This window comes from Macrotis lagotis, chromosome 1 (genome assembly GCF_037893015.1).
Source record: "Macrotis lagotis isolate mMagLag1 chromosome 1, bilby.v1.9.chrom.fasta, whole genome shotgun sequence".
NCBI lineage: Eukaryota > Metazoa > Chordata > Mammalia > Peramelemorphia > Peramelidae > Macrotis > Macrotis lagotis.
This window is the reverse complement of record NC_133658.1, coordinates 221,502,284-221,528,723: the sequence shown is the minus strand read 5'-3', so window position 1 is coordinate 221,528,723 and position 26,440 is coordinate 221,502,284. Positions and strand designations below refer to the sequence as shown.

Below are 26,440 nucleotides of genomic sequence, written 5' to 3'. Positions count from 1 at the left end.
GTTTTTAATTCCAAGAAAATAAAGGAATTTTTATAGCGCCTTTGACAACACGATTTGAGCAGTTTGGGGATCAATTATACTGAAATACATTCTACAACTAATAGTATTAAAATAACATTTTAGTGTAGTTCAAAATGAGTTTTTTTAAAATGTAAAAAGTGAGATGAGTTTTTTTTGCCTCCCCTAGAACTTAGATCATCTAAGTTCTAATTCCAGTTTCATAATACCTACATATGTGTGAACTTAAAAAAGTCCTTTATTCCTTTGAATTCCAATCAATTCACCTTTGGTGAAGGAATTGGACCTTTGTAGCCCTAAAATGTCATGATTCTATGAAAAGCAATGTAATGGACTAAAATAAGATTGTCCTATCTTGACGAATTTATCAGGGTAAAATAGCATGTACATACATAATTATAGTACACTTAAAAGGACCTGAAATGCCATCCATTTTTGAGTACACTCCCAGGATATAGAGAGCAGTACATCCAGAGAAACCCATCCTAAGCAGCACTTGTTCATATTCTCCAAAATGTTAACCACAGGAGGCACATCAATTTCTCACTTACATCCTCGACACAACAGAGGAAAATTCTGGAAGTGCACCTATTATCTCTTCCTCTTACCATATATCCATAACCATAGTTTTCCTATCATGAAACTGTTTGCTGACATGTATAACTTATATCTGATCAAGGAGGGGAGGGGAGGGAAGGAGAAATAGAATTTAGAACTCTAAACTTTAAATTAAAATGTTAAAGAATTGAAAAAATATAATGGAGTATAAAGAACTTAATCTGAATCTAAGTTTTGAATCCTAATTATGAGACTTTTTGCCAACTTAATTGGAGAGACCTTTTGCCAACTTCTCTGGCACTTAGTTTCCTTATCAGCAAAAATACTGATAATAAAACCAGATAAATATTTTTAAAAAAAGAAAAATGTTTTGCTGAAATCATTTACCTCAGAATTAGATAATCATTTATTTATATCTAATTAGAAATTTGGCATTAGTAAATTCGACAAGTTGAATATGGACAAGGAAAGAGAACTGTATAGCTAAATGAAAACCCAGTCTTACAGCGAAGTCCTCAAGAAGTCATTAAATAGCTCTTCATAATATTACCAGGCAATAATCTATCTCTCACGAATAAAATAGTGCTAATAAAATTAGACACATCTGGTTTAAGGCAATTTGTTCAAGAGGGCATCAAATTATTTAATAGTTTAAAATTAATCAAGCAAATGTTTTACATTTTCCATTCCTACCAATCCTTTTCAAGTTCTCATCATCTCTCAATCAGACTACTGCCATTAGTTCCTACTTATTCTCCTTGCCTTAAATCTCTTCTTGCTCTAATATATCCTCCACACAACTACTAAAGGGACTTTCTGAAAATATAAATGTAATTTTGACAATATCAGTGATTTTCTTCTGTTCCAAGAATAAAATGCATAATCTTCTGGAATACAGTTAAAGTCTTTCAAACTCTCTTCACCTGAGTTCCAGGGTTACTGATGACTCTTCTAATCAATCAAATTGGCCAATTTCCTGTTCCTCATATATCACATTGGATCTCCTAAATTTTGTGTTTTTGCAAAGCTGCCCCTGTGCCTGGAATATCCTTCTTCCTCAGTCTCAACTCTTAGAATTCTTAGTCTACTTCAAAGTTTTGCTAAAAATGTCTCTTCCATGAGGTCTCCCCTAAGGGGTGTACAGGGTGCTGAAGGAAGACTAGCAGTACCTCTCGTGTGAAGGCTGCTTTCCATCTTTTATGCCCACCTGTTAGACCCAATTCTCATAAAATTCCTTTATTTTCTTGGAATTAAAAACAGAATTTGAATGTATTTTCCCATTGAAACAATCTAAACAAGCTAAAACATGCATGATGGTCACACCCTAGTAAACCATTTCAGTACAAAGGCTAAAGCAGATTAAGGGTAACTGAGGGGATCTCAAACCTGTCAGTGAGTTAGGGGAATATCTACCCCAAGTAGGTGAAATCTTCCATTGGTAGCAGGGGTGAATAAAAACAATTCATTCCAATGAGCATGAAGCAGGTAAAGCAAGTGCTATGGAGCCCTTAGAGTTTCCTTAGACATTAAAAATGCCAAGGTCATCCCCTACATTGATAGCCATCACCAGTTATCCAATTTAGGCCTGAATTAAAAGATATAACCAATATCATTTTATCATTCTTGAAACAATACAGGGACACTTTGAAGGTCTCTCTTTGAAACTGATTTGCAATATTGATACAGGAGATAATGATACAGAACCACCACCACGGCATGTCCTCATCAGAATAGGTGCTGTGTTCTATGAGCAAGACAGAATTCAAGCAGCTCAAAGGAAATGTGAGATGTGTACATTTAGACTATACACCCCAACCCAGGTGTTCATATGGACTACTGGTGCCCAACCTCCAAGTTCATATTGGTCTGATCACACACAATCAGATACACTATAACTTGTCTCTAACACAGTAATATCATTTTGGTCTTCAATAACAGACAAGAAGCAACCAACTAACTAAATCAACCTTAAACCTCCCCGTTGCTAATTTCTCCTTTCCTGCCCCTCCCCCAAATATTTTATATTTAAATTGCATATATTTTGTATATGCTTATCTCTACACATGTTACCTCTTCAAAGAATACACATTCTTTAAAGATAAGGATTATTTTCTTTTTTGTATATGTATCACCATTACTTGAAATCGTGTCCAGCAGGAACTTGGTAAACATTTATAAAAATGAATGAGCCAATGATTGAATACAGAGCAATACTCTACTCTCTGCTTAAGATATCAAGTTCCCATCTTTCCCAAGTGGGGCTGAGCCAAGATGGCAACAAGAAAGGATCCTGTCTTAGGTGCTCTCAACATAAAACTCTTAAGTTAAGGACTCTAATTAAACTTTTGAGAGACAGAACCCACAGAAGATCCCAGTGAGGCAGTTCTCCTACTCAAGGTAACCTGGAAAAGAGCAAGAAGGCTCTGCTCCCCGGGGTTGGAGGGGCGGCCCACCAGAGCGGTGGGCCCACCAGAGGGAAAGAACTTCAGCCTCCTGGAGGCAGCCCCAGGGTGCTGGGAGCCAGGGCTCACAACAGCGGGGGAGTCTCCCGAGCTAAACCCCGGGAAGCAACGGGCACAAAGTGGGGAAACAACAGGGGACCTGTACCAGAACTAGCACATGAAGCCCAGCCCTCAGGGCACACAGCAAGCAGCTTGGCCAGCACAGCACAGATCCAGGAACAGAAGCAGGCGGAGCCAGTAAGCAGGAGCTCCCACGGCATGAGCCCATTGAACCTAGGGAGGGGAGTGAAGAGAGAGAGAGAGACTGCAGAGCTCTGTCCTCTGCCCCTGGAACAGGACTCTGGGGCTCTGAACACATTCAGATCCTGATCACAGTCTAGACCCCCCCATTGAACAGCAGGGGCCCCCCACCTCGGCCCCATGGCAGAGGGGGGCACTTATGGTCATTCACAGACCAAGAGGGAGGACAGAGCCTCACACACTGAGATCCTTGTGGGAGTGTCCCAAAAGCTCAGGAAGCACCCCCCATAACAGGTTAAGGCTAGGAAAATGAACAAGCAGAGAACAAAGAGGAACATCATTGAGAAATATTTTGCAAATGAGCCCAAGAAGGATCAAAATGCTCAGTCTGAAGATGAGCAAGCACAAGCTCCTGCATCTAAAGACTCCAAGAAAAACAAAAATTGGGATCAGGCTATGACAGAGCTCAAAAAAGACTTTGAAAATCAAATGAGGGAGTTAGAAGAAAAACTGGGAAAAGAAATGAGAGAGATGCAGGAAAAACATGAAAATGAAGTCAGCAGCTTAGTCAAGGAAATCCAAGAAATGCTGAAGGAAATAGCATGCTAAAAACCAGCTTAGGTCAAATGGATAAAACAGTTCAAAAAGTTATTGAGGAGAAGAATGCTTTAAAAAGCAAAACTGGCCAGATGGAAAGAGATAAGAAAACTCTCTGAGGAGAACAAATCCTTCAGACAAAGAAGAGAATTCAGGGAGATTGATGAATTTACCAGAAATCAGGAATCAATACTTCAAAACCAAAAAAATAAAAAATTAGAAGAAAATGTGAAATATCTCATTGAAAAACAACTAATATGGAAAGCAGACTTAGGAAAGATAATTTAAAAATTATTGGAATACCTGAAAGTCATGATCAGGAAAAGAGCCTTGACATCATTTTCAAAGAATTACTACAGGAAAATTGCCCTGATATTCTAGAAGTAGAGGGCAAAATAGAAATGGAGAGAATCCACCAATCCCCCCGAGAAAGAGACCTCAAAAAAACAACCCCTAGGAATATTATAGCCAAATTCCAGAACTCCCAAGTCAAAGAGAAAATATTACAAGCAGCCAGAAGGACACAATTCAAAATCATGGAGCTGCAGTCAGGATCACAGGACTTAGCAGCAACTACATTGGAAGCTCCTAGGGCTTGGAATACAATATACCAGAAGGCAAAAGAGCTTAGAATGCAGCCAAGAATCAACTACCCAGCAAGGCTGAATGTCCTTTTCCCAGGGAAAAAGATGGACTTTCAATGAACCAGGGGAATTTCAAAGGTTCCTTTTGGAATGGCCAGAGCTGAACAGAAGGTTTGATCTCCAGATACAGGACTCAGGTGAAGCATGGAGATTGGAGGAGAGGGGGGAAATATGAGGGACTTAATGAGGATGAACTGCACCCAGCCAACCCTACTATTATTACTATTTTATTTTATTTTGGGTTTTCTTTCTTTTTTTTTTTTTGGTTTTTGCAGGGCAGTGGGGATCGGGTGGCTTGCATGTCACACGGCTGGGTGATTATTGGGTTTATGAGGCTGGATATGGACTCGGGTGCTCGTGGCTCCAGGGCTGGTGCTTCATCCATTGCGCCACCTGGCCATACCTACAATTATTACTATTATTATTTTTTTATTTTAATTTTTTTCTCTCCCCTTTACTTTATCGCTCAAGCAAGTCTATATTTATGGGGGGAAGGGGTATTTCGTTTACTCTTAAACAAGAATATTTTATTAATGTGAAAAAAATATGTACAAAATGAAAATAAATATTAAATAAAAAAAGTAAAGAAAAAAAGATATCAAGTTCCCCTCCAACTGAAGCAATTTAGGAATCTAACAATAGTGAAATTCTTCTAGGACACCATTTGGGAAATTCAAACATTGCTAAGGAATTCTACCATATGATACGGTGTTGGATCCTTGCTCTGCTTACCCTTTAAAGATCTGACATAAAGGACTGCATGAAATCTACAGTCCATCAGGTGATGTGCTGAATAAGGATATTACCCCGACTACCACTATCTGAACATTCATCCCTGCTCCCTCAAATTCTCTTCATCATTTCTATTATTCCTAATTGTGTATATAAAATGAAGCAAAGTTATTCAAATGTAGCTCCATTTTTTTATACAAGGTTAAAAGTTTCTATTTTATTTCTAACATTGCTTATCATAGGTTTTTTTGATAGACTGGCTATGAAAGGTAGCATGAAGCAATGGACAAGGATCTGATCTAGAAGTTAGAGGGAGGGTGCATTTAATATGTCTAATACATAACTGGCTATGCAATCTTTTAATATATTTAACTTCTCGAGCAATTTCTAGAAGTTGTAAAGAAGGTATCTATCTATATTGATAATATAGAAATCTCATAGAGATTTCTACATTTGAATTAAATCACAGTTGTTTCCCAATAAATGTCACCACAGGAGCTACTAAATTTAAAAAAATGCACAATGCACAGTGTCATTTGGAAACTGTAACTTTGGTCTCTACTCCCTCTTTCAAACTGTTTACAAGATACTAAATTATTTGAACCTCCTATTAATCACTGTGGTATTAAAAGTTCACTCTTTTCCATCTTAAAATTTCCTACTCATTTTGTACAGAACCAGTCAGTTCCCTCTATATAAAATCACTTTTTAACACAGTCCAAATGTTTATTGAATTGAACTCTGTCAAAGGCTTTTAGAAAGTCTAAAATCCAGCCTCATTGGCTTGTTCTTGTCTATAGATAATCATCTTATACAAAAATATGAGGCAACAAGTATAAGATATGGAATTAGGTGTCAGTCTTATTTAAAATCTTACTCCAGATACTAGTTATGTGATTAGGAAAATCATTTATTCTCTATCCACTTCAGTTTCCTCATCTGTAAAATGGGGATAATAATACATACTTCCAAGGGTTGATGTGATTATGAAATGAAATATCTGAAAATGGATTTCAAACCTTATCGCACTATGCAAATGCTTGTTCTTATTGTCAATGATCTATACACATCATCTCCACCACTCAAAGACTGCTATCATGATGTTCAGGTATAATTTTCCCCAACCTAAATCCATAGTCAGTGTCTTCCATTACAGTATAATTTAGTTAAATATTGAATCCCCTGAGAAACTAGCTCATGACAGTAATTTTCATTAGCAATATGCTCATATTCAAGCAGAGCTATTGTCTTATTAGTACAGTCCAATTCACAAATTCATCTTTGAAATTTCACAAAACTCAAAGGGATATGGTCTAATACTAACAAATTTCCATATAGTTATGTTACTCAAAAGGCCAGAGGATTAGGGACATAAAGATCTGGAAGGGACCTTCCATATGAAACATCCATCCCGTTCATTTTACAAAAGATAAAAGTGAGATCCAAACAAGGAAGGAGAGTTATGCTAAATAAGATACGTGACAAGTGGTAAAGCTATGAGCTGAAGTTAGGCACTCTAATTCCAAATTCAGCATCCTTTCTGATTGAACATCCTCAGTCCATCCACTTCTTATATATCAGTTCCTATATTCTAAGACTCTTCCTTATCTTAGAACTCTTAGCTTCCTTAGCTCAAAATAAAAAATATACTCTTTGCTGGACATGTTTTATCAAATTCCTTAATAAGTGAAGCTAGGAAAAAAAGAAAGGGAAGAAAGGAAGGGAAGAAATGAGGGAGGGAAGGAAAGCAGGCAGGCTTATTCTTATTATCTATAATACTAGGGACAGAGTTCAAGTTTCAGTGGGGGAGGGATGAGGAAGATGGGCACAGAGCAGGGTTTGGAAAAGACTGATCATGTCCAAAAAGTTCTTGCCTGTTTCTCTCATTCAAATGGGAAAATATTAACAACTACCTGTCAATGACAGGTGGCAGTTTAAACTCAAAGTCAATGAAATCATATTATCTAAATAAGTACAAACTTGCAATTTATTATTTGTCCAAAAATATTTAGCAAAAATAAAATAAGGATAGCAAGAGGGGAAAGTGTATAGCTTAAGAAAAATGAAATTTATTAAGAAGGCAAAAATGAAGTTAAAATATTACAAATAAGGCCTAATTGTTCTACAGAATGATAATGACAAAAAAATAGAATATCCAAATAAACAAAAATAAGTTTTTATAAAAGAGCAATTTGCTCTCCTGCCAGCGTGGCGGAGGCGACCGGTGGGGGCCAGGGCGAAAGTACCGGCCGCTGGAGAAGAGGAAAAAAGCAGGCCAGGCCAGGCCAAGGCCGAGGTGAGGGACGGGGGCAGGATGCGGACCAGAATGGCCTCAAGATCAGCTGTTGAAAAAGCCACAAGCCAAGACCAAAGGAGAGAGAGAGAGTTGCTGCTCCGCTTCTGGTTTGCGCATGATGCTGCTTGTGTTCATTTTGGCCGGACAGTCAACACTAAGAAAACACTCTCCAACAGCTAGTGCTGGACCATCTCTATAGACATGGTATCATCAATTACAACAGATGGAGCAAATTTTAATGCTGTGGACAAATCTACTAACCTTGGCAGTTTACTTTCCAGGGACACACACACATAGATGATGAGGTTGAATATGTACTGCCAGAGTAGCTCAGTGTTTGGGATGGCCTGAAGGGAAAGTGTGAGAAAGAATAAGTTTAGATGTCTACCAAACTAAAAGTCTGATTCCATTGTGGTACGCAGGTGAAACCTGAACAGTCGACCCAATCAGAACTGCCTTAGGAAGACTCCAAAGATCACCAGGCAAGATAAAGGTGCTGGACACTGAGGTTCTTTCTCAAAATGAATTGTCAAGCATTCAAACTCTACTGCATTAAGTGCAACTCTGATGCCATTCATTTACCTAAAAGTCTTTTTATAGAGAACAGAAGCAAAGTGAAACATGGGGAGACAGTGGCACAGGACCACTCAACATACTATACCTGCATAAAAGAAGACAATATACTCAGTGAGCAGAAGAGAATTGCAGTAGCTCAAAAAAATGTGAAATATGCAAATGTTCTTATCTTCCTGTGGAAACTAGAGGCCTAACCTGTGATACAGCCTTCTAAACTCATATTAGTGTGATCAGCCACAGGTGAATATATTGTGCTCTGACCCTAAGTGTTGTCAATGAGCTCTATAGGATCGATTTGTGTTTTTGGCTTGTTTTCTTTCAAGCATTTAGAAAATCCTTAAAAGAATTTAAGATTTTAGAATGAATTAATGGGATTCTAGTATCATAAAGTAAATTCATAGTAGATACTCCTATATCCAATACTTGACAAAATGGGTTAGCAGCTGCTTGTGATGAACAATCCCTACTACTAATTTTGAAAAATAGAGCTTTTAATTTTGTTTTTTAGATCTTTGAAAATTATGTACAGTTCTCTCCAAAATCCTTTCAGGTAGGTTCAACAGGTTATCATCACCATGTTACAAAACTAAGGTGGGGAGAGGTAGATTCCAAGGTAATTAGTATTAAGTAGCTGGGATTCAAATTCAGGTCTTCTGACCAAAACTTCATCTTTTTTCTGCCTCAACTCTCCCAAATAGTAAGTCCAGGAGACAGAATTTAGAACAAAGATCTCTGGCAGTTGGTGCTCTTAATACATCATACTGAGTCTCAAATAAGATTTTATTGATGTGCTAGAATTTAGGGCTAGGAGTTGTCTTGTAGAGGGCAAAGGGTCCAAAGTCTAACAGGAATGAATAATAAAGACCAAACTCAGTCTATGTTTTGGACTAAGGAAGGGGAAATGATAAAGATTTTAATTAAGTATCTTAAACCCTGGAAATATGTTAAATGACTGTAGTGAAGATGTTCCTCTTTTATCCATCATCACAACATCACAACTAAGAGATGTAAATAATGATGGTTTGGAGGGAGTTAAATAGTTGGCCTTTCTCATGCTCAGATCTGTTTTTTGGTTTGTTTTTTTTTTAGGAAGGCTAGTCATTTGTTCATAAGTTGTACTTATTATCAATATTATGGGGGGAGGGATAGGGAAGGAGTGAGGAGGCATCAGACTGTTTCTTAGTAGACAAGGATCAGTTGAAGATTGGTGAAGGAGGAATGATGGAGGGTGAAATCTGCTGGACAAGATGGACCTGAATGGGATTACTTATGCATGAAGAGGATCTGCCTTGGCAAGACAGCACACTATCTCATGATACAAGTGTAAAGAAAAAGATGAAAAAATGCCCTTGAGTGATGTGAACTGAAGATGAAAAGAGAAGAGGGTGCTCTTAACAAATACCCTTCTTCCCCCTCCAAATGAAATATGAGACAAGGTTCCACTGAGCAGGGAGCTGTGGGAGGTTTGAAGAGGCATGAAGTGTTTTAGAATAACTTCTAGGGTGAGTGGGAAACAAGGGAAATGAAGATTGTCGTGCTGCAGTGAGGGCCCAGCTGAATGGATAGTATCAACCTAGTCTGCCTGGCTTTGTGAATGCCTCCAGTTTACCTTAGCAGTAAATAAATGGGCAGCTAGGAGGCAAAGTGGCTTGGAATCAGGAAAACTCATCTTCCTGAATTCAGATTTGACCAGATACCACCTAGCTGTATGACCCTGATCAAGTCACTTTACCTAGCTTGCCTCAGTTTCCTCATCTGTAAAACGAGCTGGAGAAGGAAACAGTGAATCACTGTACTATCTTTGCCAAGAAAACTTCAAACACAGAAGAGTGGGACACACCTGAAAAATGACTAGAAGTATGATGAAAGGAGTAGGTAGCAAGAGTTTAGTAGGATAAAATCTTCAGTAGAACAATGGAGCAAGAGGACAGGGTAGAAAAAAAATAAAAGAGCAATTTATTTTTATTTCTTTTGATGTTTCACACTAGTCACTGTCATTCTTTGGAATCATCTTCTGCAGCACCAATATCAAAACTCTTTCATCTACCCTAACAGTAATTTTAAAAGAATCTAATATTTATTAGACATTACTGCTTAGCCCAAAAGACTTTTTTCTTATCAACCTCATTTACAGCTGTCTCTATTATAATTTCATAAGCAAGCTTTTTATTATAACTACTTCCTGGATCCCTGATACAGACATCACCCCCCAAAAGGTTTCAAAACCTATTAATTAATGAAATACATTTCTTATCTTGGTAGAAAAGTGGAGAACTAAGGTTAGAGGACACTACTATGAAGCCTATGCTGTTAAGAATTCATTTCCTAATCAGCTGGCTTTGTTTAAAAGTTTTCCTCTGATGAAAACAATTCAATGGGAGAATGGGGAAAATAAGAGACATGATAAAAAAAAAAGGTACTGGTACAACTTATAAAAAAGAAACAGGGCAACCTCTAAAATATGTGGAGGTAAAATATGGTCACAGTAATTTGAAAGTACAGTCTGATAAGCTAATATGATAATTTAATCAAATTAGAGCACAAGAAAATTAGAAATTCTATACCAAGTCACTCACACATCATCAGTTACTGACATCAACTTCAAAGGAAAGGATGTACCTCAAATATAACTAACCTGCTATGATTATCTACCGTGAATCTATTTTCAATAAATTCTTCTAAACCCTTCTTGAAGCCAATTTAATTTCTGGCCTCTTCTTTGAGATAAGTTCCATATGTTTACTATCCAATGTACTAAGTAACAAGTCTCTTATTTTGCTTCTAAAACTACCTCTTTTAAACTTCAAGGGTTTTCCTTATTCTAACCTTTGAGATTAAGTGAACAATTTCAGATTACACACAAAAGTTTGAAAAAATAATGTGTGCACTTATTGTTCTTCAATTTAAGGCACAACCATGAGAAGCATCTGATTTTTTAAAAATATAATCAATTTCTGCTAAGTAGAAAGGGCACATAAAAGAATATTTCCTTCCCCTCAACCTTCCCCCTTGAAATATTAATTCAAAATGTTAAAATCCATCAATCAGAAAACAAAGCAGACCATCTACTGCTGAAATGCTTTCAAGTTACTGTAAATCATTTTAATTTTTCAAAGTTCTAATAATAACAGCTTTTGACCAATAAACTAGATCAGAGGACCGTGACCCAGTAATATCAATTACCTAATCCACAGATGAGACAGGTAGGATGTTTTATGACCTATAGTAATCTCCAAAATGACAGGGTTTTTTTTTTTAACAACTTCCAGGGGGATATTTCATGACCAATTAAAATAAAAACTAAAATCATCCTCAAAGTCAATAGAATCAAATTTCCCTAAAAGATTAATATTCAATAACAAAATAATACATAAACAAGCAAAACATAAGTATAAAAAATAATTTATGCTTTTTAAACATTTTAAAATAAATAATAAAAATGTGTGAGTTCCCCCCCACTTTTAAAACAAATCAAACTTTTTTCACCTATGTTCAAATTTACAAAAGAGCTACAAATTTCTATTTATATCATTTTCCCCCTCATCATGATAGATTCTGATGCATATCATTGTACCTTTGGCTGTTGCTCCTCATTCATGTAACTTGGAGGCACAAGGAGCCATTCACAGAAACTGGAAAGAAACGTTTGATTTTACACAACTAACTATTATGATCTCCATAACTATCATGGTGCTGTTCCAAAAAGAAAGTTCAAAGAAAATAGGTTCAGTCATCAATATTCATACAAATGGAAAGGAGCTAAAAATGTTGTTTAAAATCACTTCACCACTGAAGACTTACTCAAGTGATCAAATGTACAAGACATAGTCTACAATGTAATAATTCAACAAGTATTAAGCATCAATAACATAAAGTATATTTCAGATACAAAATTTTAAATGTCATGGCTCATGCCCTCAAAGGATTTACAAGTTACTGAGAGACAAGATACATAAAATCAATATAATCCTACAGTATACAACAAAAACAAGAGAGTGCAACGTGAGAAGGATGAAAGATTGAGGAAACACACAAAGAAAGGTTACTAGGCTAGCACATGTAGAAAAGTAAACTGATAAGAGAAGGTTAACCTGAATAATAGATTGAACCCCACAGAAACCAAATGGTCAAAAGGGTAGTGAAAAAATTCAGACTCAAAGATAATTAGATAATGAAGGGATCTTAAACAATCAAGTTCAAAACTGATTATTCAGATGAATCTAGGATAAGACAAATCATATGACCAAGGTTATATAGCTAATAAGTGAGAGTGAGCAATTAACTCAGATTTTCTGACTCCAAGTGTATTGTTATATCCCATATACTAAACCCCATGAAACAAGTCAATGACCTATCTCCTTGAACAAAGTTGGAAAAAGCAAGCTCATTTTTACTAATTCTGATGATATTCAATGATTCTATGATATCTATGATGAGGGAAAAAGAAAAAGAAATATGTATTTTTAGTTCTTTTGGAAATCTAAAAATAAGTCAAAGAATGACAAGTACTAAAAGTCTTCAAATATCTCATTTCAACCCTTATAAGAAAAGAAGATGTAAGTTTCCAGAGGGGTAAAGGTCATGTTGAGACAATATCAACATTATGCTAATCAGTACTAAAGCAGAGCTGAAAATTTAGCAAGTGTTTTTTGATGATGATAATTAAGCATGAAAAAGATCATTTTCATCTACCTCAGCTACACAGAAATCAAAAATTTCATAGTAATTCAACACATGAAGAAAATAATAAAAGTAAATTATTTCTGAGTTAAGAACTCAAGAAGTACAGAAAAGAAGCAAATATATCAACCTGAAGAATGAGCAGGAAGATATAACTTCAAAATGCACTTTAATCTACAAGCTACTAGCAAAAAAAAGCATTCAAGTTTCTTCTACCCACCTACACACTATGATTTGTAAAAAATTATAACTTGTAGTAAAATATGTAATAGCCCATTCTTAGAATGTAGCACTCTAAATATAAAGCTATTTATTGCAAACCTTTTCATTCCAAAATCACAAATAAACCTTCTAGACAGACACTTAACATTCAAGGGAACTTCTGTTCTTTGTATTTGCTTTGGAAGAATATCATAATGAGTACAGAGAACACTTCCTGAACACTGTGAAGTTCAATATGTCTATACTGATTTTTATGGCTGTATCCCTGTTTATAGGGTAGCTAAGTAGCATAATGGGTGGAGCTCAAGACCTGGAATCAGGAAAATTTAACTTCCTACATTCAAATCTGACCTCAGACACTTCCTGAGTAATCCTGGGCAAGTCCCTTAATCCTGTTTGCCTCAGTTCTTCATTTATAAAATCATCTGGATAAGGAAATGCCAAACCACTATAGTATTTTTGGCAAGAAACTTCCAAATGGGGTTTGGAAGAGTTGGGCACAACTGAAAAATTCAAAAACAACAATCTTTGTTTATCGGTATTGTACAGATGAGATGGAAACAATCAATATTTCACCAAAATCCCACCATCTTCAGAACAATAATTTTAAAAAGTCCACCCTCTATTTAAGGCAATTTTTCAAGTTTATTTTATTCTTATTTTAAAACTCATTGCCAACAAATTATATAGCATATGATTATAATGGATACTGCTACATTGTAAAAATGGTAGAGATGGCTTTAGAGTAAATGGAAAAACTTATATGAACTGGTACAGACTGAAGTGAGTAGAAACTGAACACTTTATACTGTAACAACACTATAAAACTGTTTGAAAGCAGTTTTATAGATTTAAATATACAGAATGAGACTATTTTTTCCTTGAACAGTGATTCTTAACTCGTTAGAAATGTCTTCACATGAACTCAAGTGACTGTAGAAAATGATCTTCAGTACAGAATTTTTATTTTAATTCACTTTCATTTTTAAAACAAACATGCTCTCAATCAAAAATGTATTAATATATTTGCAGGCATGAAGAATAAAAGAATGTTTGGCTTGATTGTACAGAGTTGTTATAAGTTTTCTGGGAGGAAAGAAAATTAATGTAAACTTGAAAAAATTATTTTAAAAAGGTATTGCTTTATAACAGGAAAATTATTTATCCATTACAATTTTTATATACCAGAAAAATGAAATGTATTAATCCATTCAGTAATTTATTTGATAGAAGTAATTTAAAAAACTTCAATTAGAAAATATTAACTGAATTATAAAGTCTCCCAACAAAACACCACTTAAAAGAATGCTAAAAAAGGTCAACTAGACAAAACTGAAGAAAACATAATAATGATTTTTTAGGTTCAGTACCTTAAGCATGAATTGAAATGCATTGTATTATTAACCTTATTCAAGAATAATAAAAACTCATTTGTATCATTTTTATAACTAAATAGAGCTTTGGGATTTGCAAAGTGTTTTCCAACTTCATGACTAACCATACTGCTGAAACTATTATCCCCATTTTACAGATAAGGAATTTGAAACTCAGAAATATAGTGACTTGGTCCTGATCACACACTTAGCAAATGCCAACTGCTATTTGAATCCAATTCTATTTGAATCTAAGCTAGTCAGTCATCCATCAACTCAAAAATAAAAAAGAATATATAGCTCTTATGTATTTATAATACTTTATTTTGAACTACCTGTACAAGTCTACATGTCATTATTTCAATAGATGATAAGTACCTTGTGGTCAGGGTAAAATTTATTAGCTTTATATTTTCCCAGCATCTGACACAAAGCATGTCATATGAGGCACTTAAAGTGTGCTGTGAATAAATGAACAAATAGACAAGAGTTTGCCTGGATTCTACCAATAGTTCCATATAAAAAGACTAAATAAATAGCTGTTAGGGGCAGTTAGGTAACGCAATGGATAGAGCACCAGCCCTGAGGTCAGGAAGACCTGAGTTCAAATGTGACCTCAGACCCTTAATAATTAACTAGCTGTGTGACCTTGGGCAAATCACTTAACTCCACTGCCTCAAAATAAAAATAAATAAATGGCTGTAGTTGAGTAGCACCCAACTCTTTAAGACCCTGAGTATCAGTGTATGTCAGAAGTGTCCATGGGGTTTTCTTGGCAAAGATAACTGGAGAGGTTTGCCATTTCCTTTGCTTGTGGATTAGGCAAACAGAAGGACTTATTCAGGGTCACAGAGTTAGTAAATGTCTTGAGGTCAAATTTGAACTCAGATCTTCCTGACACTAGGCCCAGCACTTTATCTACTGAGCCAGTTAGGTGTTTCCTAAACTACAATAAGACCTTTGTATTTGAAAAAGCAAAGAATGACTAAGTTTAAAAAAAACAGGGAAGAGAAGATAATCAAAACTTTAATGTGATAAAATTTATCATGAAGTAATTTTAGTTCAAAGTCAAACAATAACTTGAAAACAAACCATCTACCATAAATCCCATTGAAGGGATCTGAGACTCAATCCCACGGAAAATATATTGGGGCTTTACGACATCCCCAGAAGGATTTGGTCCAGTCTTAAGATTTTTTTCCAAAAACATACTGTGGCTTGTATTTAAAAAGTTCTCTGGCTTCCTCACAGAAGTAGATTGTTCTGAAATGACCTAAGTATTCAACCAGGGGCATCTTCTGGTTTTCCTTTAAAAATGAAAACAAAAGACCATTAAATAGGGAATAATTTCCAATGCTAATTCATTGTCCACATGACCAAGCACCTTCTGTTTGCAATTTAAATTTAAATTCATTTTAAAACCTAAACTTGATAATATCAAGACTGAAGAGTCCCTATTTCTCTTCACCTTTCAAGGGAAAATTAGAAGCAAGTTTCCCTTCCAAATAAAGTGACTAAATTTAAGTTAACCAAAGAACTGTATTGTTGGATGGAAAGATGGCTAAATTCTTCCCAGTTGGTGACAGTCTTGTGTTCTAAGCCCTATGTGGGAGTTGAAACAAAATCAAACCTTGACTATGGAGCCTAGGATAAAAATGGCACACACACAGACACAGACAGACAGACAGACAGACAGACAGACAGACAGACACAGACACAGACACACACACACACACACACACACACTTACTTCACACCTTGTTACTGCATGATGGATTCCTCGAATCGTTTTTTTTTTCTTTTACAAGGAAAAAAACAAAAAAAATGCCAAGAATTCCTTCAAATGAGATTTGTCAATTTATGAAATATATTAATGATAATGATGATGGTAATGGCAATGATGATGAAGAAACCATAAATCAAATCACAATTATAATGTAATAGTAATAATAACTGACATTTTCCTAGTGCTTTAAATATATTATTTAATACCTGAACAGTCCTAAGAGAAAAAAAAGCAATAAATATTTCCACTTCATGAATTAGTAAACTTAGACTCAGTGACATATAAAGCAGAAGGAAAGAAAAGGTCTTAAAAAGATGTTGTGAGGAGACATGACAGGTCTGGGGCTGCCAAGGAAATAGCACATTTAGTAATAGGAGGAACTCAAATTATAGTACAATAAAAGAGACTTGGAATAGATTCAGAGTTTTGGATGAAGTTATCTTTCTCTTTCAAAGTAGAATTTTCCTCTTTAAAAAGTCTCTTGAATAATTTAAAAATTTCTGAGGTTGATCTTAATTCTCAAGTTTATTTGCCTTTCTAAATCACTTTCTCATTTTTCTTATTCATTTTCCCTCTACTAATTTTTTACTATCTTACAGATAATTAAACATTTAAAAATTTAATTTTCTTCCATTTATTGTTCAAGTTCTTTTTCCCAATGCTGTAATGATTCCTAATTATAAAGGTACATTTTAGCACTCTGTCTCTCCTTACTAAATTGCCTAAGACATCTTTTTGCCTTCTGCTCTATCACAGAGTAAAGAAAAATGTTGCCTTGGTTTTTTACTAAATAATGCCCATTACTATTTCTGCTAATAAGAACTTTTAAAAGTAGCACAGTATAATGGGAAAACACTAAGTATAGGTATCAATATTATTATCAGGAGTTAATTTCCTTTATAAAATGAAATTCAGGCACCTAATTGGCATAGTGGATCGAGTACCAGACTGGCATCATGAAGATTCATCTTCCTGAATTCCAATCTGGTCTGGGTAATATAATACTAGGCATGTCACTTTACCCTGTCTGCCTTGGTTTCCTCATTTGTAAGATGGTGAAGAAAAAGGCAAACCACTCTGGTATCATTGCCAAGAAAACCCTAAAAAGGTTGGACAGGACTGAAAACAACTGAACGACAAAAAAAGAAATTTACTGAATAATAAAAATGAGAACTCCTAAATAAAGGTATTGTAACTATCATATGAGACTAAGATGCTGGTATATCTTCACAATCTAGTAAATTTTGTCATAAAGCTATTCCCTCATGCTTAATGTAGATTTTTAGATTCAGCATTCAAAGAATTAAATCATCTCCTTATATCTGCAAGTAAGGAACTGTTGGCTTAAATTTGGCATAAAATTCCCAGGTAGCAGGCTTTCATTCTCTTCCCATAAAGATAATGGTGGCAAGAAATCTTCTTTTCAAGCCTTCAACCACTATACCTGTTACGACCTTAAGGGCTGGCAGTTGTCAGATTACATCTCTTTATAAGTTGACTTCCCTGAAAGCTATATCCAGAGGAAAGCTGGTGTTCTGGGACTCAGGATCCTAGACTGTTTTCATCACTGTTAACCTCTTTGAAGACAGATACTTTGGTTTTCATATTCCCATTCCTTAGAACAATATCTAATACAGAAAATATAGAAATTGCTGACTGATTGTGAAAGAAAAATGACAACTCTCTCAACTTGTGCATGTCCCAAAGAATAAATAAGCAGATGAGTACTGAATTGAAACAAAGAAAAGGAGTCTGGACAGAAAAGATTTTTAAAATCCAAGATTTATGTTCCAAATTCATCATAATATGGAACATCTGGCCACCTTTAAACAGAGAAAGCACAACAGCCATCTATTACAGAAAAATCACTATTACTTTGAGTTTCTTTTTCCTAAGAAATTTTAATAACAAAAAGGAAAGCTAATCCAAATTCTTTAAAAGAAAAATAATGAAAAAAACATAATTTTCTGAAATGGTTAAGATATAATTATTTTATGAAACATATAACCTATTCATAGAATACATTTGGAATTCACAGCAGAAGGGTCTATTTCCATCTCTTCAACTGCAGAAAGACCTTGAGATTTCACATAAAGACCAAAATAAAAGGGCAGGCTGCCAATATTAATCCATACCTAAGTAAAACTTTTGCCAATGAAAACTTAAACACCTGTATATATAAAGTAGATTGCTCACACTTTCAACAATGAAAGGAAATTAAAAACACCATTGAATGTTGCTGGATTTGGCTCATCTATAAGGAAATAACATAGATAACAGAGCTAATTTTAAATTTATTTAGCCGATACAACACAAATGGACCACTAACACAATATAGGTTAGTTTTATTATGACTCATTCTGTTTCCTGAAATGTATAATTGCAAGATTTGGGGAACTGCCTATCATAACTACAGTTTAAGAAAAGCAAAGTAATTCTCTCAGAAAAGACTTTCAACACTTTTGAACTGAAACACTAACACTGCCCAGCACACAATGCCCAAAACTTCAGTATTCCCCCAAAGTAAAAGGAAACTGATTATACTGTTCAAAAAAGAACAAAACTCCAAAAAAACAAAGCAAACATGGCTTGAAAAAACAGATACGAGAGAGGACTCCCACCCCACTCCTTCAAGGAGATGGAAGATTCATAAGTATTAAGCACTGCACATGTTTTTGAGCCTTTTCAATTTTCTGTACAACTTTGCTGACCTATTTTGCTTATTCTTATTTTTGACTTTAAAAAATTTTATTTCTTATATAAGATGACTCTCTTGGAGAAAAGAGAGGAGTAAACAAGTAAAAACTATGGTAATGTATAACAAAAGACAATAATAAAGTCTTATTTAAAAGATGAACCAAGTTATTTTGTACCATTTAGTAGAAGTTAAAGATTAGCAAGTCATTCAAATAACAGATATTTCTGGGTACTCGCAAAAGGCAAGCACTCTGCTAGGCACAGTAAGAAATACAAAACTGAATAAGACTTAGGGGAGAGCAGGAATAAGCATTTATATAATACTCATTATGGGTCACTATAGCTCACAGTTATAAGCCATGCTCTCTGCCTTTGAAGGCAGTGAATGCTGGGGAGAGGAGATTAAATGAAATCAGACTTTACCTTATAGAAGAACTATGAAGAATCCTGAAAAAAAACTGAAAACTTACAAATATCTTAGTCAAAAAGTCAATGCATGCATGAGGCCCAGAGTTGGCTGGGCTTTAAATTTGAAGAGAATTTTCAAGAAATAAAATGTTAATGAGTTTCCATAAATAAATTTCTCTTTCCATTTGCAGAATCAGTGAAATACATACAAGAGGACTGTCTGAACACTGAAGTCAAACTGCTTCAATGACAACCAAACCAACATTAGCTGTATGACCCTAGGCTTGTCACTTCACCTCTGTTTGCCTCAATTTCCACATTTGTAAAATGGGGATGATAATAACAGTACCTGCCTCTCATGTTATTGTGAGAATCAAATAAGATGCTAATAGTAACGTACTTGGAATAGTGAGAGTCACATAGCAAGCTCTATATACATGTTAGTGGGATAACAATGATGATGATGATGATGATTACTACTTCTACTACTTTACTTCTACCAGCTCAAAATCGGTATGGGAGACTGACCGGCTCTTCTTGACATCGGAGCTGTAAAACCTGACCACTAAGCAGGTACCTGACCTTGAAAACAACCTCTCTAGGACTCATTCTTCTCATTAGAATTTTAATCAAGGGGTTAGAGGTAGAAGAGATAGCCAAGTCAAGTAAAATTGAAGGCAAGCTCTCCATACCATCTGCAATGAGTCAAGAAAACTAGATCGTATTCCAAGGAGTAAAAATAAAAGAGGGATGCCACTAACTTTCCTCTATTTCCCGCAGTCTCTGCTGCTGTTCCCTTCTCCGGTCTCCATGACCTATAAAGGCTCATAGGTACGGGAGACAGCTGGGACTATCAGTAAATGTGGCAAATTCTTATCCAGAATCTTCACCAGCATTCTGTAGTTACTGCCTCCCAGAATTTTCTCTTAGCAGTCTTTGGCCAAATTCCTCCAAAAACAACAGGTGATATATATGAATAAAAGCTCACCAGTCGGGGCAGCTAGGTGGAGTAGTGGATGAAGCACCAGCCCTGGAGTCAGGAGTACCTGGGTTCAAATCCAGTCTCAGACACTTAATAATTACCTAGCTGTGTGACCTTGGGCAAGCCACTTAACCCTGTTTGCCTTGCAAAAAAAAAAAGCTAACCAGTCAGAATGTGATTCAATTCAACACACAATGGGTGAACTGAACTGGACCTTTAGCAGCACTAGAACTTTTTGAATACTTTGCTACTGAAAGATTAAAAACTCAGCCAACGAAGGGAATCTTTGGTTCCTGCTGCCTAAGTTCTAGTGAACTAGATAATGGACTCCTTCAGTTCCTCATTTGGCTTAAAGTAAAAATTGTTTAGATTTTCAACAAAAGTAGATCCTGTGGCCTCTTAAACATTATCTTGATTAGAGAACACAAAGGGAACTATAAAAACTCCATCCCTTCTGGCCTTTGTATCTAACATTTTAAAAGTTCCATTGTGAAAAAAATACCGTTCACACCGTGGAGGGAGATGGCCTAGGCCATGGGCCTGTTTTTAACTTGTATTTTCATTTACTATCACTAAGATTCAATTTCTATAGAATAAAGGTAATATTTGTATGTAACACCTCACAAAATGATTCTATTTTACAAAAAAGGTCATTACATAGTCATTGATTTGGAGAAATATTAATCAACAAACAAAGGAACAGTAATGAGGAGACAAAGGTGATAAGTCTCATTTTTAGTTTCCTCAAACGTCAAGAGTACTCCTTCTTAGGGGCAGCTAGGTGATGCAGTGGATAAAGCCCAGACCCTGGAGTCAGGAGTACCTGGATTCAAATCTGATCTCAGACACTTAATAATTACCTAGCTGTGTGGCCTTGGGCAAGCCACTTAACCCCATTTGCCTTGCAAAAAATCTAAAAAAAAAAAATAGACCTTCAGTTCTATTAATGAGTGGTTCAGTTTATGCATTACAATAATACTCCCTTGGTCAGTGCTCAGAATTTGCATATTTGTTCTTTATTATCTCCTGCCAATCTCCATTCTCCTGAGTGGCTAACCCTTACTTGTCCTTAGAACGCCTCCAACTTCAGAGCTAATAACATGGTATTTTAATCATCTTGAAAAATTAGACAGAACTAGAAAAACACTGTACACCCTAACAGTAACATGGGGGTGATGATCAAACTTGATGGACTTGCTCAGTCCATCAGTTCAACAACCAGGGACAATTTGGGGTTATCTGTGATGGAGAATATCATTTGTATCCAGAGAAAGAATTGTGGAGTGTGAACAAAGACCAAAGACTATTACCTTCAATTTAGAAGAAAAAATTGTTATCTTATTATGTAATTTTGCTATGTCTTATACTTTATTTTTCTTCCTTAAGGATATGATTTCTCTCTCATCACATTCAACTGGGATCAATGTATACCATGGAAACAATGTAAAGACTAACAAAAGGCCTTCTGTGTGTGTTTGGGGGGGGGAAGGGAAGCAAGAATGGGAGAAAAATTGTAAAACTCAAAATAAATAAAATCTTTCTTAAAAAAAGGAAAAATTAGCTCAGCCTAAGTTAAATTAACCCTTTCATTTCAATTTGTTTTCATTCAAAACCAACAACACCATGGCTGTTATGGTGGAGAGATGCTCAAGTTTATCACTGAATCAACAAATTATCATGAAATATATCATTAAGAACTGGTTACCAAGTCCCTTAACCTGGACATTGTAACATCTTTTTATAGTTATAACTAGTAAGGAAGTTTATTTTCTTCAAAATTGAAAAATTCATTTTTTCCTTTGTAGGACATTATTTGGAAATTGTCCAGCATTGACATTTTATTGACTGGCCTGTAGATATAGGCAAACTTTTTAACACTATAAAGCATTGCTTAAAATTTTATAAGACAAGCTGCATCTTAATACTGAGAATTGATCTGTGCGTGGCCCTTTAGTGTGTTGGGGTTTTAAGCTTTCTGGATTTAATAAATACCAAGTAAAATTATCATTTCTATATCCAAAATAAAACAAAGACCATACATGAAAATGAGAACAGTATATGTAGCTTGGCTTCCCTTTTAAGTATATAATAAGTCCAACATGGAACTTTCAAAGCTATCCTGCCTGACACAATTATTTTCTTATAGCAGCAAAAGGCTTTATTAACTTTGCTGAGTACCATATTATACTATGAAGTCATACTGAACAGATAGGCTTTTAAAACTTCCATATTCTTTTCAGATGAACTGCTAACTTACAATTCACCCACCTGCAACTGGGTTATATGTGAGATGTTTCAAAACCTACATCTAAGGTTTTACAATTAATCATGTTAAATTCCTGTCCTATTTTTAACCTTTCATAAGTTTCTGAGATTCTTGTGACATCTATTTATTTTAGCTATATATCCTAGTTTTGTGATATTGGTACACTTGATGAGAATGCCATCAACTATGTTTTTAAGTAGTCTTTGATAAAAATGTTAAATCCTTGGCCAGTGAAGCATGGTTCCAAGTTAAGATGGAATGAATAGTTACTATTCTATGGGTCTGGTCATCAGAAGTCCCAAATCCACTTAATTATAGTCTGTCCCATATCTCTCCATCATTTCAGCGGGGATAAGATGAAAGACTTAATAAAATGCTTTGCTAAAATTGGGGTGAACAACATTCATAGCATTCCCTTATCTACTAATATAGTGCCATGCCAAAAGAGGGGAAAAAGGTTAAACTGTCACAACCTAGTCTTGAAAAAGTCATATCAGCTCTGAGAGGTCAACTGATATTCAATTATTCATTCATATCCAAATGAAACCTCACAGTGACTTTGTCAAATGGAATTTTCTTGACAAAGAAACAGGTATAGTTTGCTATTTTTTACTACAGTATGTTCCCATTTTACTGGTAAAGAATTGAAGCAAATAGGAGTTAGGTGACTTATCCAGAGAACACAGAAAATAAGTTTCTAGGACCAGATATGAACTTGGATCTTCCTGACAGAATCCAGTGTTCTGTCCACTGCACTACTCAGTTACCTCTAAGAGATTAATACTGCTGTTGTTATTAAATCATTTCTAACTTTCTGTGATCCTTTTTGTTTTCTTGGCAAAGTGGAGTGGTTTAACATTTCCTTTTCCAGCTCATTTTACAGCTAAGTAAACTGAAATAAACAGGGTTAAGTGACTTTACCAGGGTCATAAAGATAGAGTTTGAGGCCAAATATGAACTCCCAAATATGAATCTTCTAAACTCGAGGCATGGCAATCTTTCCTATCCATTGTTCCATCAAGCTGCCCTACAGATTAACACTTCCCTTTAATGGTGCATTAAAGAATTTCACAAGAAGTCAATGTCAAACTTCAATCTGCAGATTCCCTTTTGTCATTTTTTTTTTTTGGAAAATTAGACCTCAGATACTTAATAAATACATAGCTGTGTGACCCTGGGCAAATCACTTAACTACACTGCCCTGCCAAAAAAAATTACTTCTTATAACTTCAGAATTTCATTTTCTGAACACTGCTCATGCCTTTCTGGGCTGATTTCCTCTGTAAACTATTAGATCACATAGTCCTTTTTCTAAATCCTTTGAAAAATTTTGCTCCAAAAACTATAATACATTTAAAACTACAGTTGACTTTCTTCTCTTTCTCTACTACAAACTATAAGTTGAATGGTTACTTTCCTCCAAAGTTCATTTTCATTTTAACATCAGCCAGGTATGTCTTGCTATTGAAAATGAAATAGGGGTGGCTAGATGGAGCAGTGGATAAAGCACCAGCCCTGGAGTCTGGAGTACCTGGGTTCAAATCCGGTCTCAGACACTTACTAAATACCTAGCTGTGTGGCCTTGGGCAAGCCACTTAACCCCATTTGACTTGCAAAAAAACTAAAAAGAAAAAAAAAAAGAGAAATAAAGTACAATTGTCCTCATTGCTTTAATGACCTGTTCAATGCAAGCCACAAAATTATTAGGTGGAAAAGAAATCTAGCAAATGATTAAATGAGTGAAGCCTCACATCAATTTTCTATCACATCTCAGGACCAGCACTGGGAGCAGCTCCTGGAACACATCATTCATTTTAACCTTGTCTCAGGGTGGTCTGTAATGCCTGGATGACAATTCTTTTTCTCATTACCTCCATTCTTGATATGCTTGACTAGGAGAGAACACCTCAAGGAAGGGGCAAAACAATTAACAAAAAAGAAAAAAAATTTTAAAAAGAAGACTACTTACTGATGTAAATGCTAACAATTCCTCTTCAGTTAACTTATGCCTTGGGTTGGTCTTCTGGAAATTTGTACTGTAAAAAAAGTATATCAATTTAGAAAACTATGCGATCAGCAATGGCAACGCTGGAAAAATATGGAAGTAACTTTAGTGATGGACTTATCATAAAGAATGTGATCCACTCACAACAGAGTTGATGATGTTGGAACAAAGACTGAAACACATTTTTTGTTATTATTATTGTTTGGGGTAGGGTGCAGGGCAAGTGGGGCTGGGTGGCCTGCCTGGGGCCACATAGCAGGGTGATCATTGGGTGTCTGGGGCTGGATTCGCACCCAGGTGCTCCTGGCTCAAGGGCCAATGCTCTGTCTGCCACCCAGCCAACCCTACTGTAATTACTATCTTATTTTATTTTGGGTCTTTTTTTTCCTTCTTTTTGGTTTGTGCAGGGCAGTGGGGATTGGGCTTGCATGTCACATGGCTGCATGATTATTGGGTTTACGAGGCTGGATATGGACTCGGGTACTCGTGGCTCCAGGGCTGGTGCTTCGTCCACTGCACCACCTGGCCATATCTACAATTATTACTATTATTTTTTTTAATTTTAAATTTTTTCTCCCCCTTTACTTTTTTGCCCAAGCAAGTCTATCTATATTCATGGGGGGAGGGGTATTTTGTTTACTTGTAAACAAGTATATTTTATTAATGTAAAGAAAAACATTTGTACAAAATGAGAATAAAAAATAAATTTAAAGGTTCCATCCAAAAAAAAAAATTAGAAAACTAGTTTGATTAAAACACCAAATTCAGTATGTAACAGAGATGTGGGTATAATTGTATATATAAGAAGGAAAATGAAACAAATGATTATTAGCTGTCTTCTATGTACTAGATAGACTTAGCATTTTAGAAATAGAATAGCATTTGATTACATTTATGCACATACTTATACAGACACACACATACATGCATGTTATATAATACATATATAGGTTGTATATATTTATATACATGTATATGTGTGTGTGTGTGTGTGTGTGTGTGTGTGTGTGTGTGTGTGTGTGTGTGTATAGGCTCCTGTATCAAAATACCTAGGAATGGCTATCAGGTTTAACTGATCTAAAACAAAAACAAAACCTAAAAATGAACCAGAATTCTTTTTTAATTTTAAACTTTATTACAAATTTTTCTAAAATATGTAAAAATGATTTCTTGTCTGACAAAAATTTCACATGGCCTCAGAAGATTCTGGACATCCCTCAAACACAGAATGGTATTATTATAAGCCATAGAAGATAGAAGAAACTGAGGTGACTATGCATACTGATCTCAGGATGTAGAATGTAAGAATGTTTTTTGATTTGTTGATAGATATTGGTTACTAATAATTTTCTTATTTGGTTTAGACTCCTTAAAAGCCAACTATAACAATATAGTTAATAGAGATTTCCAGTTAAATGGGGTTCAATATTATTGAATAAGGAAGCAAAATAGAACAAAAAGATGAAACAGTATATAGATTATATGCTATACAACTAATTTTATAGAATTCTTTAATAGAATAATATTTGTGAAGTTCAGTGGATAAGCCAAGATGGACAAAGAAAACAAACCTCCTCAAACCTGAAGCAAGATTCAACTTTGGCCTCAGAAGAAAAGACTGAGAGTAATGACTGGAAATATTATGAAGGTAAATACTGGTATAATATAAAACCTTAACAAACAGAGTGGTACAAATGTGAATTAGGCAAAGTTAAAAGGTAATGAGTTGCCCATTCCCTGGGTTGAGTGGAGAGATAACTGCTAATTGCAAGGAAGGAGGAAGAAAAAGAGTTAAGGTGATTCTTTTACATGTATAGACTGAACTAGTTGGAAATTCCAACCAACTATACAATTCTGTTCCCATGTCCAAAAATATGTCTCATTCTATATCCTGATTC

General features: G+C 35.3%; 1 protein-coding gene across 1 annotated transcript in view; it reads right to left on the bottom strand.

Annotated features, from left to right (window-relative positions):
- The window catches only part of TTC27 (tetratricopeptide repeat domain 27), a 236,747-nt gene that overhangs the window by 147,737 nt on the left and 62,570 nt on the right, over window positions 1-26,440 (bottom strand). The window contains exon 9 of the mRNA XM_074209683.1: window positions 24,507-24,573. Within this exon, the coding sequence (XP_074065784.1) occupies window positions 24,507-24,573 (67 nt within the window). The remainder of the gene's footprint in view (window positions 1-24,506; window positions 24,574-26,440) is intronic.